This window comes from Dromiciops gliroides, chromosome 4, assembly GCF_019393635.1.
Source record: "Dromiciops gliroides isolate mDroGli1 chromosome 4, mDroGli1.pri, whole genome shotgun sequence".
Taxonomy (NCBI): Eukaryota; Metazoa; Chordata; class Mammalia; order Microbiotheria; family Microbiotheriidae; genus Dromiciops; species Dromiciops gliroides.
In genome coordinates, this window is record NC_057864.1 from 486,164,289 (window position 1) to 486,180,230 (window position 15,942).

Here is a 15,942-nt window from a genome sequence, read left to right on the forward strand (position 1 = left end):
CAGAGATTTGAAAGACTTTTGAGTTGTTTCCTTATTTTACAGATGAGGAAATATTCAAAAAATCATACAGTCCTGTTGGTGATAAAGCCAGAACTAGAATCTAGGGTTAGAAATAGTCCAAGATGTTGCTCTATCTCTTTTTCATACTCCCTTCCTACTCAGAATGGCTATTATAATCTAGTGTTGTACCACTAGTAATAGATCATTGGGAAAACCCCATCAATACATTTATGGTTCAGTAGAAAGGACCTAGCCTTTCCAATAACTTCTTTGTGGAAGAGCTGAAGAATTCAATTATAAAGCTAGCTTCAGGGGCATTTAAGGTATTTTTGCTATGATGGCAAATATAGTGAACCTCAGTAAAACAAGGTATACATGGCATAGACAGTTCAGCTTAATGTTATAGTAGTGTTGAACTGGAAATTTTCTATGTTCCGGCTTGTGTCAACACTGAAGTGAACTGTGGGGGACAGCTTTGTCATGCCCTGCAGTGCAATACTTTTTTTTCCCCTCCCCATTAGCTGCTGATGTGCGAACTTTGGTCCAACATCCTATATAAGAGGATCTGAAGAACAAAGACTCTCATTGTGTCTTGCAGGTCGAGCTATTGGAGACCTGCTGGGAAAATTATTAATGTGGACCCATGCAATGCTCCTTAGGGAGTGAAATCGGCCCTTGGAGACTTGGGCTCTTTTTATAAAACAAACAAAAATTAATTCTTTCTTTGTTTAATTAATACCAAACATTTCATTACAAGTTCAGGCACAGCATCTAAAAATCTGATAGATATTGTGTGACCTTCTGAATTGTGGAAGGTAAGACCCTAGGAAAAAGAGCTGTTGGGGTATTTCACTCATTCCTCTTTCCTTCATTTGGTAGTATAAATGATAATTAGCTATTGGCAAGCTGATTTTTAAAAAAAATTGAGTATTATATAGCATCTGTGACATAAGCAGGTAGTATGCAGGGCAGTGGCTTGTGATTCTAACTACCTACCAAATGGCTTCCAACTTATAGTAGTAAGATGAAATTGGGAATTATTTTTTAGTAAAAATGAACTCTGAGTCATCACACTGTACTGGATTTTTATTATTGATATTTATACAGTATTTTAATGGGGATAGTTGCAACCTCAAGAGGTATCAGGGTTTTAGAACATTGAGATCTTGAGGTACAAAGACATTTATTAAATGAAAGTCGTTCTCATTTTACAAAATTTTGAGCTCTGAATGATATTTTCAAGACTTTCAAATTCTAGATCAGAAACTGAATTTCCTGGAAGAAGGCAAGTGGGAGGTGACAAAATGCACCTCCTTCCTTATGCCAATTTCCCCATCTCTCTTGTAAATCATAGTAGAAATCCTGAGAAGTAACAATTTCCAGAAATGGCCTTAACTAGAAAATAAGCCACCGGGAGATAAGTGCTGAATGGTTTTTTAAATTTGTGGCATAAGAAAGGCAGTAATAAGAGCACCAAAGGAATGGTGATCTAAAATGGTGTAACGAGGGCAGCATTAGGAACACCACAAGGAACAACCAAATGTTCAGCTGCTGGGGAATTCATGTCAATCTGAACACAGCTCAGACAAGATAAGGCCACAATGTAGAAGCATGGAAATGCTGTAAAGAAAATTAAAATATCATTGGAAGCAGTTAAGAGCACAATTACTACAGAAGATGGCAAAGTAATAGAACTCAAGGGTAGAAAAAACACTCAGAAAAATAATTCAGTTGGAAAAAGATGAGGGAAACAATGCAGATAAAAACAACAAGATTTGAAAGACAGATTAGGGAGAATATAATGGGGAGGTGTCCCCAAAGTATGGAATTACTACATTATTTCAGGAAACTATAAGGAAACTTCCCAGATTTATCAAAACTACAAAGAGAAGGTATTCATAGAACTCAGCATGGAGATACAGGCACTTAGGACCAGAGGTCACAAAGACCGAAGTAATGGCCAAATCTACTGTGTATGTCAGTTTCCTGAGAGATGTGGGTATGTTCCCGACAAGGGATACTCTTTACTGGTGGTCAGGAGGCTCCCCACTACCATAGACTTGATGTGTAGGGATGGATTTAATTTAATTTATTTTTATTTTTTATTTTTTTATTTATTTTTCGCAGGGCAGTGAGGCTTAAGTGACTTGTCCAGGGTCACACAGCTAGTAAGTGTCAAGTATCTGAGGCTGGATTTGAACTCAGGTCCTTCTGAATTCAGGGCCGGTGCTTTATCCACTGTGCCACCTAGCTGCCCCTGATGGATTTAATTTTAAATCCATCCCTATATCAGACTGATATTGACATTGTTGGTTAAGGCCCAGCATAACTCTTAAATCTGTTTTCCATGTCCGCCTTGACTAAGGCCTCTCGTTTGTCACCTGTCAGTGTGACACCCCCACCCCATGGCCATTTTGTATTGATTTCGTTTCAGGATGATATAGAGTAGCCTACTCACAAAGAGCCCAGGTGACTTGCATTTATGCAGTGAAGCCAAACATCTTTGTGCCCTAGCTTATTCTGTGTTTCCTTCCTGGCTAGAATCTCTCCCTGAATAGCCTTTAAACATGTGCATTCATACCATTCTTCATGTGGGCTTGCCTTTTGCCTTGCCAACATACAGGGAATTCTGAAGACTATTGAAATGCCATTCTGGGCCCCAAGTCTGTCTCAGTGTGTTTCACTTTCACCAAAATAGCCAAGCTAACAACAGTCCCAACAGTAGCTTTTCCCCTCTAACCACACTGCTACTTCCTAGCTGATCAGAGTTTCTCTGTTCGTTGAAGTTGTTGGGGTTGTGTTGCAGTGGATCAAGAAAGAGGGAGAGCTGACTTGGGAGTTAAGAAGACTTGGGTTCCAGTCTTATCTCTCACGTATACTGAGTGTGTGACTGTAGGCAAATCCCTTCACCTTACTCCCCCTGGCAACTGTCTTAAGCTGCTTAAGGAGCAGCAAAGTGGCTGGTTTTAGTAGGTCCATGAAATCACAGGCTTCTATCCCTCCCCACTCCTCCTCCTTAAAAAGAAAAACAACCAAACAAGCCTGTCAGACCACTAAATGGCCACACTCTCTGGAATGTGTTCTCTGACATTAAGGGTTGTTATTGAACATAAATGGAAGACATACACATCAAAAATAATATATATGTGTACATAACGCACGTGTATGTGTGTATGTAAACACCTTCAAGAAATCATTGGCATTTAATGTAGAAACCTCATCTGCAAACAAGTTGATAGACCTCCGTTCCATAATTCCCCTTTTGCTTTTTGAAAGTGGGCTTTCATAGGCTCCAAGCTGCCCAGCTGTAGATTGTGTTGGCCGAGGGCCTCTTTTGCTCTGTCTGAAGTTTTCCATAAACACCACTGTTGGCTGTTGGTCAAACATGCACACAGGTGCCCTTTCACTGCTCTTTCTCCTTAGGAAGTCCACTCAATTAGACCAGGCCAAGGCCAACACTACATTTTATTTTATTTTTCATGGTAGAAAAACCCTGCCCAGTGTTAACTACAGTATGTAAGGCAGCCGTGCCTCTGAAACACCAAAGTTCTGGGGAGGTTGTATGACGGTGACCCCAAAGCCAATGGAAAGAGAAACTGCCCAGTGGGTGCGAGTAGCACGCGCTCCCTTCCCAATGATCCCTTCTTTGTTTATGAGAAATGGCCTTTGGGACACATTGAACTCAATGAGGGCTGGCCAGTTGGCCATAAAGCTGAACGGGCATCCTCCAGAGAGTAACACATCAAACCAGAGGGGGCCTCTGGTGCCCTGGGCAGCTAGATTATCTGAGGAGGAGTTAGAGCAGAACAGGAACCTGAACTGTACAGATGGGACAGCTTTCCAAGAGGCCATGATTGAAGGCTGTGACTCAGAGTGTTGTGCCGGTCAAGTTGTGGAACTAGAGAAGCGTCAAAGACGGTTCAGTGAGTGTATATGAGAGAGTGGAAGGAAACTATTTGTGAGGAGGGCAAAGTGGAAATACATGGATATCCTTAATTAGTTATTACTCTCTGGAGAGATGAGGTTGCTTAGATGTGGAAGGTAATGTTTCCAGCTAGGTTTTTGGTAGTCCATCATGTTTGGTGTCATGGCTTTTCAAATGTTTTAAATATAACATTGTGTTGTATATTCGTTGTCTTCTTGCTAGACTGAACTTTAAACTCGTTCAGTAGCAGCTTATTGTGCTTAATAAATGTTCATTGTATTGTTTTATTAGGGACCCCAAGGTTTCAGGGATAAAAAGAAGAGTCTAAGGAGAGATCAAAGTGAGTGTATTTAGGGAAGTGGATCAGACACAATCTGGTTGTTCAAAGGGAAGTAGTGGAAAGAGCCTGCAAGCATCACGAGTGCAGGAGGCAGGAGATGGGGGTCTGTTTGAGTGCTGTCACACTGTCCCTTCAGCTCTGCCTTTCAGAAAGCCAGCACTTAATCGGTTTGTTGGGAGGAAAGCATTTCCAAACTTGAAAGCCCTGTAGAAATGTCATGGAAATCCTCAAGAAAAGAAGGGAACGACCTTTCCCGGTATGGGGACTATGAGGATGTGTCTGCTCCCAGCATCCACTGGAGTCTCAGATCCTTGAGCCTGAATCATAAGGACAGATTAGTCAGTCAGAGCCAGGCCACAATTGAAGAAAGCAGTAATTCCTCCTTTCTTGCGTGAGAATAGTCACATCCGTATGCCTGGAGACAGAAATCTTGTTTCCTTTCACATATGAAAGTTTTGCAGTACTGCTTATGTGTTCTTTGTAGGGTCTATAATGATAGAGCAGGTATCATGATAGATACATGTCTCATTTTATATTTATATACATACACACAAACATCATGAGGTAGATATGTCAAAGTTCTTAGTGCAGTTGTGAGCTTCTGAAACCTCCTGTTTCCACAGTCAGAACTGTGGTTTCCACTGTACCCTTAGAGAGTACTTACCTACTTCTTTGATATTAATTGTATATAGTTTAACGTATGGTCTGTCAACATAGGTTTTCTTTTTATAAAACGTATTAAAACTGATATTAGAATTTTTAATTCTGGTCAAGAAGCGTCCACATCAGACCACTTCAGTGTTGCTTCTCTAGTCATCTCTGGGTAAGAGTCTGAATATTAGCTGAAAAGGTCATAGAATCTTGGTGAAGAACCAAGAATCTTACTCTAGTGACATGTTATCATCCTCTGCCAAATGTTTGCTTGGCCTTGCTCTTGTTTTAGTTTTAATTCCTCAAAGGCTGTTGGTGTGTCCCCATCTCTAAATTTTTTGATGATCTGGACTCATGAGTTCACTGATGGGGAGAGCACTGCCCCTGCTGGTGCAGATCACTTGCCTCACGTGTGGAGAGATTGAGTGTATTTCACATCAAGGCAGGATCTGAGCCCAGGTTTTCCCAACTGTGCTGCACATTTCTCCTTTTGCTCTAGAAGTAAGGAGGCATTAATAAAATAATACCCCTGAAGAGGAGGTGGGTTTCACATATATCCATTTGAATTTTGTTCTGGCCTCTTAGTTGTACTTAAAATTTATTTAAACCCTCGCTGTTTGGCTTTGGTTTTGCTTGAACTTATTTGTTGTTAAGATGACTCAACCTCTACTAACACTGACCATTATTTTGGGGGGGGGGCGGGGGGAGGCCGGAAGCAATGAGGGCTATGTGACTTACCCAGGGTCACACAGCTTTTAAATGTCAAGTGTCTGAGGCTGGATTTGAACTTAGGTCCTCCTGCTTTATCCACTGTGCCACCTAGCTGCCCCCAACACTGACCATTCTTAACCTATCTGGTGAATCTTTCTAAATGGTGGAGAATGTTTAACTAAGAATTTCAGAAAGTGGTAAATTTCATGATTCATGTTAATTTATCTCAGATAAGGGAGCAAAGTGCATTTTTACAAATTGTTTCAATATCAGAAACCAGAACCTGAAGCTAGTCAGCATCTTTCTTAGATAATAAGATGATGATGAAAAGATAATAGATAACTGGTGTGTTTTAAGGTAAGGCCAGGGTTGGGGCAGGGTACACACATAATTTTTATTATTTTGTCGTTCAGGTTTATAATTATTTTAAATTGAGTTTTCACCTAGTAGTATCCTTCAACTCCCCACACAGCAGTATTGGGTTTTTGAAATGCACTGGAAAGGTTTACTTTGGAAATCTAAGGGTTTTTTCCACAGATAATTGAAAACAACATCAACTTATCCAGGCCAAGTAGAGTGATCGAGTTGAGTCAGATATTATTTGTTAAGCACTTAATGTAAAGAATTAAAAAATAATAACATGGTAATGCCATATGCTTGTACAGCATTTCACTTTTCTGAATGCTTTCATAGGCATTTTCCTTCCAAGCACTTGCATACTAGTTGGGGAGAAAACATTAAAGGATTCAGTTGTTCATTCGTGTCTGACTTTTCATGACACCATTTGGGGTTTTCTTGGCAGAGATACTGGAGTGGTTTGCCATTTACTTCTCCAGCTCATTTTTTAAAGATAAGGAAATGAGACAAACATGGTCAAATGACTTGCCCAGGGTAATACAGCAAGGGAGTATGTGAGATCAGATTTGAATTCAGGAAGATGAGTCTTCCTGACTCTAGGCTGTCCTTTAAGGATTTTGCCTTTTTACAAAAGCCAGTGTTTGCCATTCTCTTTGTGCACAGCTGCCTTTTGGGGCCAGTGACTAGTCCTTGGGGTATGGGGCCAGCAAGGGAAGGGTGTCTCAAGTACTTGGGATGCCATACGGCAATCATTTCAGTGAAGTTCTTCCTTCTGGTATTTTCATAGAAATTAGAAGGAGCTGTTGTGTTACAACGGGCTCTATCCCATCCGTTTGAATTTATAAAATTCCAGGGTTTGAGAGTCAGAAGGGATGGCAGTGGATCGCTCATGCAAGCAGCCCTGAATAACCCTCATTGCCTCATTCAAAACCAAAACCGAAACCAAAAGGCATCCCCACAGTAACATACTGACAGGGAGTCATCTGCTTCTGCTTGAAGCCCTCTAAGGAGGGGGGAGCCCACCCCCTCTCTAGATAGCCCTCCTCGTGCCAGCCTTTAGCTTGGTGATATGCTTCTTAAACAGTGGTGCCCAGGACTGAACCCAGGACCAGGGCAGAGGAGAGTGGGACTGTCGCCTCCCTCTTCCTGGAAGCTGTATTGTTTTTGTTGCAACTTGAGATCCTGTTGGCTTTTTTGTTTGTGTTAGAAACGCAGCTAATAGCTCAAATAGTGTTGCACAGCTCAAGTGTTGCTAGCAGTTCGAAGCTCAAAGAATCCAAGCAGACAGCCATGGGTGCGTCATGGTGTCTTTATTCATCTTTGAAGGTGGGCGCTCTTCTGAAGGGAGGCACCTTGATTTATACCTGCCAATGGGCCCCCTTAACCAATCAGATTACAGTATTACAATCCATACAGCATTACAGAAACAACCAATCGCAGCATATTTTACCAACCTCCCATTTATGGTAACTGTAATGACCAATCAGATTGCGACACTAGGCCTTAACCTTATTCTGGGCAAGAATGTGCATTCCTCACTAGAACAGTGCTGTGTGAACATACATAACCATACATAACTGGTCAAGAAACACAACTTAAGTTGGGGTTTGAACATCAGGGTCACGTGGTCACCTTGGGTGCCTCAGCATGAACTCCCAGCTTAGCTAGACTCCCATAAAACACATGCCCTGCTCCAAGCCCTGCTCGGGCTTAAGTCCCAGGGGACCTTGGCTTCTCAGAGCCTTGTGTACCAGGTGGCCCCCTGCTGGGAGATTTGGGCAACTAGCTAGAGTCTCTCTCTTTTTAGGGCTCTGGCCTTTTCTCTCAGGCTGCCGTATCACCCTGCTGCCTCCTTTGGCGCTTTGGGCTCACTCAGACCTCTAGGCTTTTTCCAAAGCACCTGCTCTCAAACTATGCCTCTTGCATCTTGAATTTATGAAGTTGATTTTTTAGATCCACATGTAAACTGGGTTATCTATATTGAATTTCATTTTATCAGATTCAGCCCAGTGGTCTAGGATTTTAAGATCTTTTTGTTCCTGACTTGGTCATCCTGTGTGTTAGTTGTCCCTCTCAGCTCTTTGTCAGCTGCAGAATTGATGAGCATACCTACCATTTATGCCTTTATCCATGTCCTTGATAAAAATGATAAACAACTTGGGCCAAGTACTGGTCTCTAAAGGAGAATATGGTGCCTGGGGCAAACTGGCAGAGGATCATGGAGGAAACAGATGCTGATGTCATGGAAGGGATTCTTGCAGGCTTCTAAGGGCCATCGGATCGTCTGATTCTGCAACTTCCCAGGATGGCAGTCATGTATAGATGTGTGACCCCTGGCTCCTAGCAGAGAGGTGGCAGGCTGAATGAGGCATACATACATTTTCAGACAAGAGCCGATATATTGATTTGTTTTGTCTGACTGTACTTTCTTATTCCAAAGGAGGGTTTTGTTGGGGGCGGTGGGGGGGGGGTGGGCAGAGAGTGAGGGAGAGTGACTGGGAAGTAGCTGATTTTATTTTAAAAGAGCCCCAATAAAACATTTTTTTAAAAGGATATAATATATAATTCTTTGTCTAGGAGCAGTGTTCACCAAGCAAGGCAGTACCTCAGTTTACTACTCCAAATACATGGGACAAAATAGGCAGAAACCACAGGATCTTGGTAGAAAGATTTCTTGTTGGTTTTGTAAGGATTTTATTGTCTTTTGATAATTTTTCGTTGGTTGTTTAGTGTGAAAATCACTGCATCCCCAGGAAAATTTTATTTCAAGAAAACTCATCTACCAGTATCTAATTTATTGTTCTTGACTCACTTAAGGTGGAAATGGGGTTTGCTGGAAGAGGCTGGGATTTAGATGTCACATCCATTTGACAAGGGTTTTATTGGAAATGTTCCGTGCTGAATTATTTTGTTTACTTTTCAGTGAGACCAAACTTTGAGGAAGGCGGGACAACAGCAGCAGGGAGAAAGCATGAATTTATACGTTCTGAGAGTGAAAACTGGCGCATCTTTAGAGAGGAACAAAATGGGGAAGATGAAGATGGAGGCTGGCGCCTAGCAGGATCTCGAAGGGATGGAGAGAGATGGCGTCCCCACAGTCCAGGTAAGAAGTACGAGAGAGAGAGAGAGAGAGAAAGAGAGAGAGACAGAGAGAGAGAGAGACAGACACAGACACAGACACAGACAGAGAGACAGACAGAGACAGAGAGACAGAAGGGGGGGAGGGGGGGGAGAGGAAAATGAAGAGGGTTTGGGTTTTGCTTCACTTTTTTCACTACAAAATACTGTCCAAAGAGACTGTGGGCTGTGTGCCCCTGAACATGTTGCTTGTTGACTCCTGGACAGACCTTAGGTTTCTCATCTAGAAAATGAAGGGATCTAACAAAATCATCACCAAAGTTTCCATCCTGCCCTTAATTTCCATGCTTCTGCTCCTAAATATCTCAATGCACTTTTCATCATGTTTTTGCTTAGAAAAGAGGATAAAATGTGTCCCATCTGCCCACTGTGGGTCTCAAAGGATATATTATTTCACTCCTCTCTTCCCTGACAAAATGGTAGTTTATTTTGAGAATAAACTTCAAACCCAGGTCAAATGTATTATCACATGTTCCTGTTCTGTATCTTCACATTGGAAGCAGGGAGAGAGAAGCAGCACTTTTTTGGTTCTTTTACTTCCTCTGTTTTACTCTGAGAATGCTTCAGTCTGTTCTTTCTCTTGACATTAGATATGCTGGTAATTGAAGACAGTGGTGTTTGTGTTAAAGTTCAATCCCTACGAAACTGCTGATTCAACACCTCATGATAATCAGATGTGAATGTAGTTTATGTAGGTCGTGAGGGCATTGAGGGCTCAAGCTTACTAAGGAGATATGGACAACTAATTCATACATTCCATATGGAGCACTTGATTTTTTTCTTTCAGCTTTATATCTTAGAATGGGAAAATGCCAATGATGACTATCTCCCCCTGCCAATGCCCATCTTAGGATGTTTGGTTTTTTCAAAATTTAATTTTATTGATAGTTTTTATTTTTATATTACTTTCATTTCTGGGAATACCAGAACAAAAAGTGAACTGATCCTCCCTCTTGGATGGGGGAGGGCCCTGGCAGCGGGGGGAGTCAGGAAGCCTTCATGCTGTGTCCTAAAGGATCCGAGGGGCTCTTTGAGGCAGAGGATTCCAGGCATGTAGGCAGGGAGATGGAGATGGAGATGGGTACGGAGACGGGGTGCTGTGGGTGAGGAAGAGAGAGGGCCACTTGGGCCAGATTACTAGCTGTAAAGATAGGTTGGGGCCATTTTGTTTGGGGCTTCAGAGCTAAACAAAAGAGTTTTTATTTGATCTCAAGGCCAATAGGAAGCCACAATAGGAGCCCACTGGCATTGATTGACGAGCACAGTCACACGGTCAGATCTGTATTTAAGGAAAATTTCTTTGGTGGCAGTGGAGTAAGGAGATTGGAGGTAGGGAGACCAATTAGGAAGTTATTGACAGTAATCTAGAAGAGAGGTGACGAGGGCCTGAGCTAAGGTGGGAAACGGTGTGAGCGGATAGGAAGGGTCATATGAGAAAGATGTTCTGAAAGTAGGAATGGGAAGAACTGGCCACTGACTGGATATGAGGGGTGGGGGACAGGGAGAGACGCTGAGGAGGTTGTCAGGGTCATAAAGCGGAGCACTGGAAGGAGAGATGGGAGTGAGGAGGTGCCTTTGACAGAAATAAGGACTTTTTGGAACCTTTCCATATCCTGGTCGTGGTTTACACAGTTGTGGGCCAGGTTTGACGATTGCAATTTCACAGCAGTCACTCTGGATTGCTGTTACTCTTCCCATTTACTTTGTTGTAGACAGTATGTATCTATTTCCTAGTTCTGCTTCCTGTACTTTGCAGAAATTCACTTTGCTTACCATACATCCGTGATGTTTAAAATCTAGTGTGTGGTCATCTCATTCCTGTCTCAAGTGTAGGGAAAGCTCCATAGGGTTTACTTATAAATTAGAAGCTTTAGCACCAGTTTTGGGCATTAAGCATATATTAGTGGACAAGAGAACACCTGGGTCAGAAAGCCAAGAAAAACCTATCTAGCCTAGAGGAGAGATACAGGTTCAGCCTGGCCTGCTTCTTCTTCAAGTCCCCCACCAGGGGGCTGTTCTAGAGAGGAAGCTCTTTCTGCATCCCCAGAAGAGGTAGTCCTTACACACTGCTTCAAGCTAATTGGCTAGCATTACCCAAATCCATTGGTTCAGTGGACTTGAGGGCAGTTCCCTGTTGAGATAAGCTGAGAGCAATACCCTCTTGAGGGGCAGGCAGGTGTGGCTTTAAGTGGGTTAATCAGCTAAGTCAATCTAAGCAGTCCAGATCAATCTGGGGCCTTTGGACATCTCTGTTTTCATCCCATTGTTCCTACAGCACAGTTATATTCCATTAGATTAATGAATTGGTGTTTCTTTAAACTTTGACCGGGAGCACCTGCCTCACTTCTAGCTCTTTCCTACAACAGAAGGTGCTTCTAGAAAAGTTTCTGTGTATTTGGTGTATGAAGCATTTTAATTTTAATCAGTGACCTCACTGGGACATTGAACTAGCGTTGGAATATCTCCGTCAAAGGGCATGGACATTTGAATTCTTTTCTTGCCTAATTCCCAATCACTTTTCAAAATGGTTAAACCAGTTCACACTCTACAGTTCATTAATGTGCCCATCTTCCTACAGCTCCTCCATCCTTGAATCATCTCTTTCAATTTTCTTTGTGTGAGATGAAACCTCAGGGTTGTTTTGATTTGCATTGTTCTTATTAATGATTTGAAGCATTCTTTCATGTAGTTTTTAAGAGTTTATGGTTCTTTGGGGATTTGTTCAAACCTTTGACCATTCGTTTATTGGGGTATATTTTTTGTACTTGTATAGGTGTTATTTCCTTGACGTTTTGGATATAAGACTCTTATCTGAAAGGTTTGATACATCTCTCTTCTCTCCCCCCCCCCCACCACTTTCTTATTCCACTTGCATTGATTTTGTTCATGCAAAAGCTTTTCAATTTCTTGTACTTGAAATCATGTATTTTGTCTTTGTGATTGTCTCTCCCGCATTTATCACTCCCTAGTCATACTTATGAAAGGTATATTTTCTCGTTCTCTTCTAATTTTTTAAAATGCTTTGACCTTTGATATTCAGGTCACTTATTTTACAGATTTTTTTTATTATTATTATTTGCACTAGCCACGTCCTTTCTAGCTGACTTTCTAGAGCTCAAACAGTTTAGCTGGCATTTAAACTATTTTGTTGACATTGTTAGAAGCATAATAAACTTTAAAAATTTTTTGATCATTGAAACTCTTTCAGGGTAGATGTTATTAACACTGTCCTTGGAGCTATTCCTTAGATTCCTGGACACCCGGGGTCTTCGATTCTCTTCTATTCATATTCTCACCAATATCATGCCCTGGGCATTCAAACAGGATCGTTCTGGTTTGAGGTATCATGATATTGGTGCTACATTTGTCAGCTTTGTGGAGGGCTTGTAGAATGTGTTCCCAGTGAGTTAGTATTTGATGAAAGAATGGACAAGATCTGAGCTAAGAGAGAGGATAAATTCCAGCTGGTCAAAAACAAACAAGGTGAATGTTTTGGAAGAGGAACAGCATTTCTCAGCCTGTGAAATGTTGATTCTATTAAAGGGAGTTAAACAAAGTAAAATTTCAAAGTCTTTGACTATCCCTCAAATCTGGTTGCATTTTAAATAGATAATTTTTTCTTTTATTCATCTTACAAACCTTAGTTTAAGTGTAATTTGTTAGTATATTGAACGCTGATGTGTTCATCTCTCCAGTCGTCTGGTATTTTTGTTTAGTTTTATTTGTTTATGTCATTTTCATGCAGTAAAAATGTAAGAAAGAGGGAAGCACTGGATTAGGAAAATGAATGGAAATTGATTTCTTTCACAGAAGCCATTTTTTTCTTATCCCACAACCTAGAAAATTTTTTGAATAATATTCATTATAAGCTGTCTCTTTATGCATGTTAGAATATAGTTTTAAATGAACACAAATGAAGTTTTGGCTGTTTACACCACAAAATATAGAAAACTGCACCAGGAATTTCAATTTGTTCCTTGTAGAGTTTGTAGACACCGATGCTAATTTAGATTCAAACTCCAGATCTGGTCGAGAGCTTCTAATGGAGTTTGTCAGCCAAAAAATATGTCTGTCCCTGGCACCAGAAGTGCATTATCATTATTGGTGAGCTATTTCTAATATAAAATGCTAACACAACAGCGGAGTGATAACCTTCTAGCCTATTTACTATTTAAATATTTATTACAGCATAGCTTCACTTGAGTCATGCATATGGAGATGAGATAATAGGATATCCTAGCACTCAATGTGTATGATAAGCTAAACATCACATAGAAGCACCCTTTAAGTGATGCTCACTGTATATATGGACATAGGTTCATACCTTATTAGAAATCTGATAGAAAGGGGCAGCTAGGTGGTGCAGTGGATAAAGCACGGGTCCTGGATTCAGGAGGACCCGAGTTCTAATCCAGCCTCAGACACTTGACACTTACTAGCTGTGTGACCCTGGGCAAGTCACTTAACCCTCATTGCCCTGGAAAGAGAGAGAGAGAGAGGGAGAGAGGGCGGGAGGAAGTAAGGAAGGAAGGAGAAATCTGATAGAAAAAAATTCTTCCCCCATTTGATGGCTTCCCTTCTAAGTACATTCCACCTTCCCCCCACCCCCTTCTGGCTTTTCCGGTTCATGTAGTCAAAATTTCCTACTTTATCTTTTGAAATTCCCGTTCCTCATTTAGTTAGGAATATATCCTCCTTGTAGCTGTGAAAGGTCGAATCTGCTTGTCTTCTCACTTTTTAATGTGTCCGTTTTAAATGTATCGTGGAATATGAGTGAATGAATAAAGCTTTTAGGAAGCATTTATCATATGCTCATCTCTTTGCTTGGAAAAGTCAGATGATCCCTGCTTTTAAGGAGCCCACATTCTAATGGGGGATGCAACACATACGGAAGATTTCAGATGCTAGTCTAATAGAAAAGCCTTCTGGGCCTTGAGATGTGGTGTCAAAGCAGATTTTACTACTGCTTCTTTAAGGTCTTTTCTGCTGATAAAATCCTATCAGTTTCTCATGTTGATCGACTTGACAGGACTTCGTTAGCAAGAACTCGTGGCTGTAGCCCTTGCAGAAGCCATTCTCAGACTACGTTTGCTTAAGGCCTGCTTCCCAGGGTGATGGCTGAGGGCTCAGGGTCCTGGGCTGTCTCCACCTGGAAAGATAGTGGTGGCGCTGGTGCGACCTATCCAAGACATGCTATCTTTTGTCTCCCTCCCAGAGTTGCTTGGTGCTTCATCTAGGTTGACCCACCTTGCCTATGTGTGGCAGTTGTCATTTGGTGTAGGGATATCTGGTTGGCGCTGCCACTCCCAGGCCTCCTGTGCCCATTGGCCTGTTGGTAGCAGCTGGTCAACAGGCTGCTGGTGATGAGGAGGGTAGGCCGCCTCTGTAGTGATTTCTCCCCCAGTGAGTGGGCTGGAAGCAGGTCTGGGCACAGTCATGGCTCTCGGGCTCAGAATCTTGTGCTGTCCCCATTGGGGTCTGAGGGGATATAGTGGTCAAGGTGGTGATGGTTTGACTAGCCTGCTATATCAGGTGATGTTCCAACCCTAATTTGTGCCAGACTGTTTAAAAAGCAAGTTTACATTGTCTTTCATTTTCAAAATGAGTACTGCTCCCCAACTTTATTTGGGGACCGGTCAGTTAGTACAAGAGAGGCTTTTGCCAGGTGGTGTTCTATCACCCAGGCAGGGGAAAGGCAGCAGTAAGCCTTCATTTTCTCTTTTGAAAGCTTTTCCTAGTGCACAATAAACTTAAGCTTTATGTTATCCATAGCGGAAGTGACTAACATGCTCAGTTTTTTGTGTACTGAATTGCCACTTAAGAGAAATACCACATGTCATAGAAATTATTTGGGGCTTTCTAATGCCCAATGCCATATTTTTGTTCTTCGTGGTAAGAATTTCTGAAAACTGCTCATTTCTAATTTTTCAAAAGTGTTTTCAAAAAGCAAATTCAAAAAATTCAAAAATTTTAGCATGAGAAGATGTGCGTATTTTTCTGATCCTTTAAATTTGGCTTTAATGGATCCCTCAGGTCAGGTAGACAGTTGCCAGAATATTTACATTGAATAATAACATGATTTTTAAAAATTAGGTAAAAGTATATTTTTAATTTAGTACCTTTTAAGATAGTCTCATTTTAACTTATTTTTATTAGTTATTTTAGAGTCTTTGTTTTGACTAAATAATTAATAATGGTCGTATGATTCTTAGCATGCCTTTGAGTCACTTGATAACAGCACATTCTTAACTGGTATGTGTTGTAATTCACTTAATTGTAAGATGAGAAGTAACAAATAGGCTTCCCATACTTGTGACTTATACAACCCAATACTTTCTTTCCTTCGCTCTAAATTTAATTATGAACCTCCTATCCCACTCTCCACAGTGCTTCTTCTAAACCTTTTCAAACCTCCCATTGCTTCCCTTTCCCTCCTTGTCTTGACTGAGGAACATTCAGTGGGAGTTCTCTCTTCTCCTCTCCTTTCATTCAGATGCCTTCTGCCACTATCTATCTCCTCCTTTACCCCTGTCTCACACAAAGAGCTGACCCCATTCCTTGCCAAGCAATCCCATTCCCTTCTGACATTGTCCCTGCTGTCATTCCCACTATTTTACTGATTCTCAGTCTCTCCCTAACTACTTGTTCCTTCCCTACTACCTATTAAAAACTTGACCATCCTCAAAAAGCCTTTCAATTTGATTCTTCTTTCCCTGCTTCTTAGTGTCCTACATTTCTTCTGCCTTTTGTGGCCAAACTCCTTGAAAAGACTATCTGCAATTGGTGCCTTTACTTCCTTTCCTCTCACTTGCCTCTTTGT

The 15,942-nt window shown here is 41.4% G+C and overlaps 1 protein-coding gene across 1 annotated transcript in view; it reads left to right on the forward strand.

The window, feature by feature from the left end:
- GIGYF2 (GRB10 interacting GYF protein 2) overlaps positions 1-15,942 on the forward strand; it is a 171,239-nt gene that overhangs the window by 99,295 nt on the left and 56,002 nt on the right. Inside the window, 1 exon segment of the mRNA XM_043999298.1 lies at positions 8,908-9,087. Within this exon segment, the coding sequence (XP_043855233.1) occupies positions 8,908-9,087 (180 nt within the window).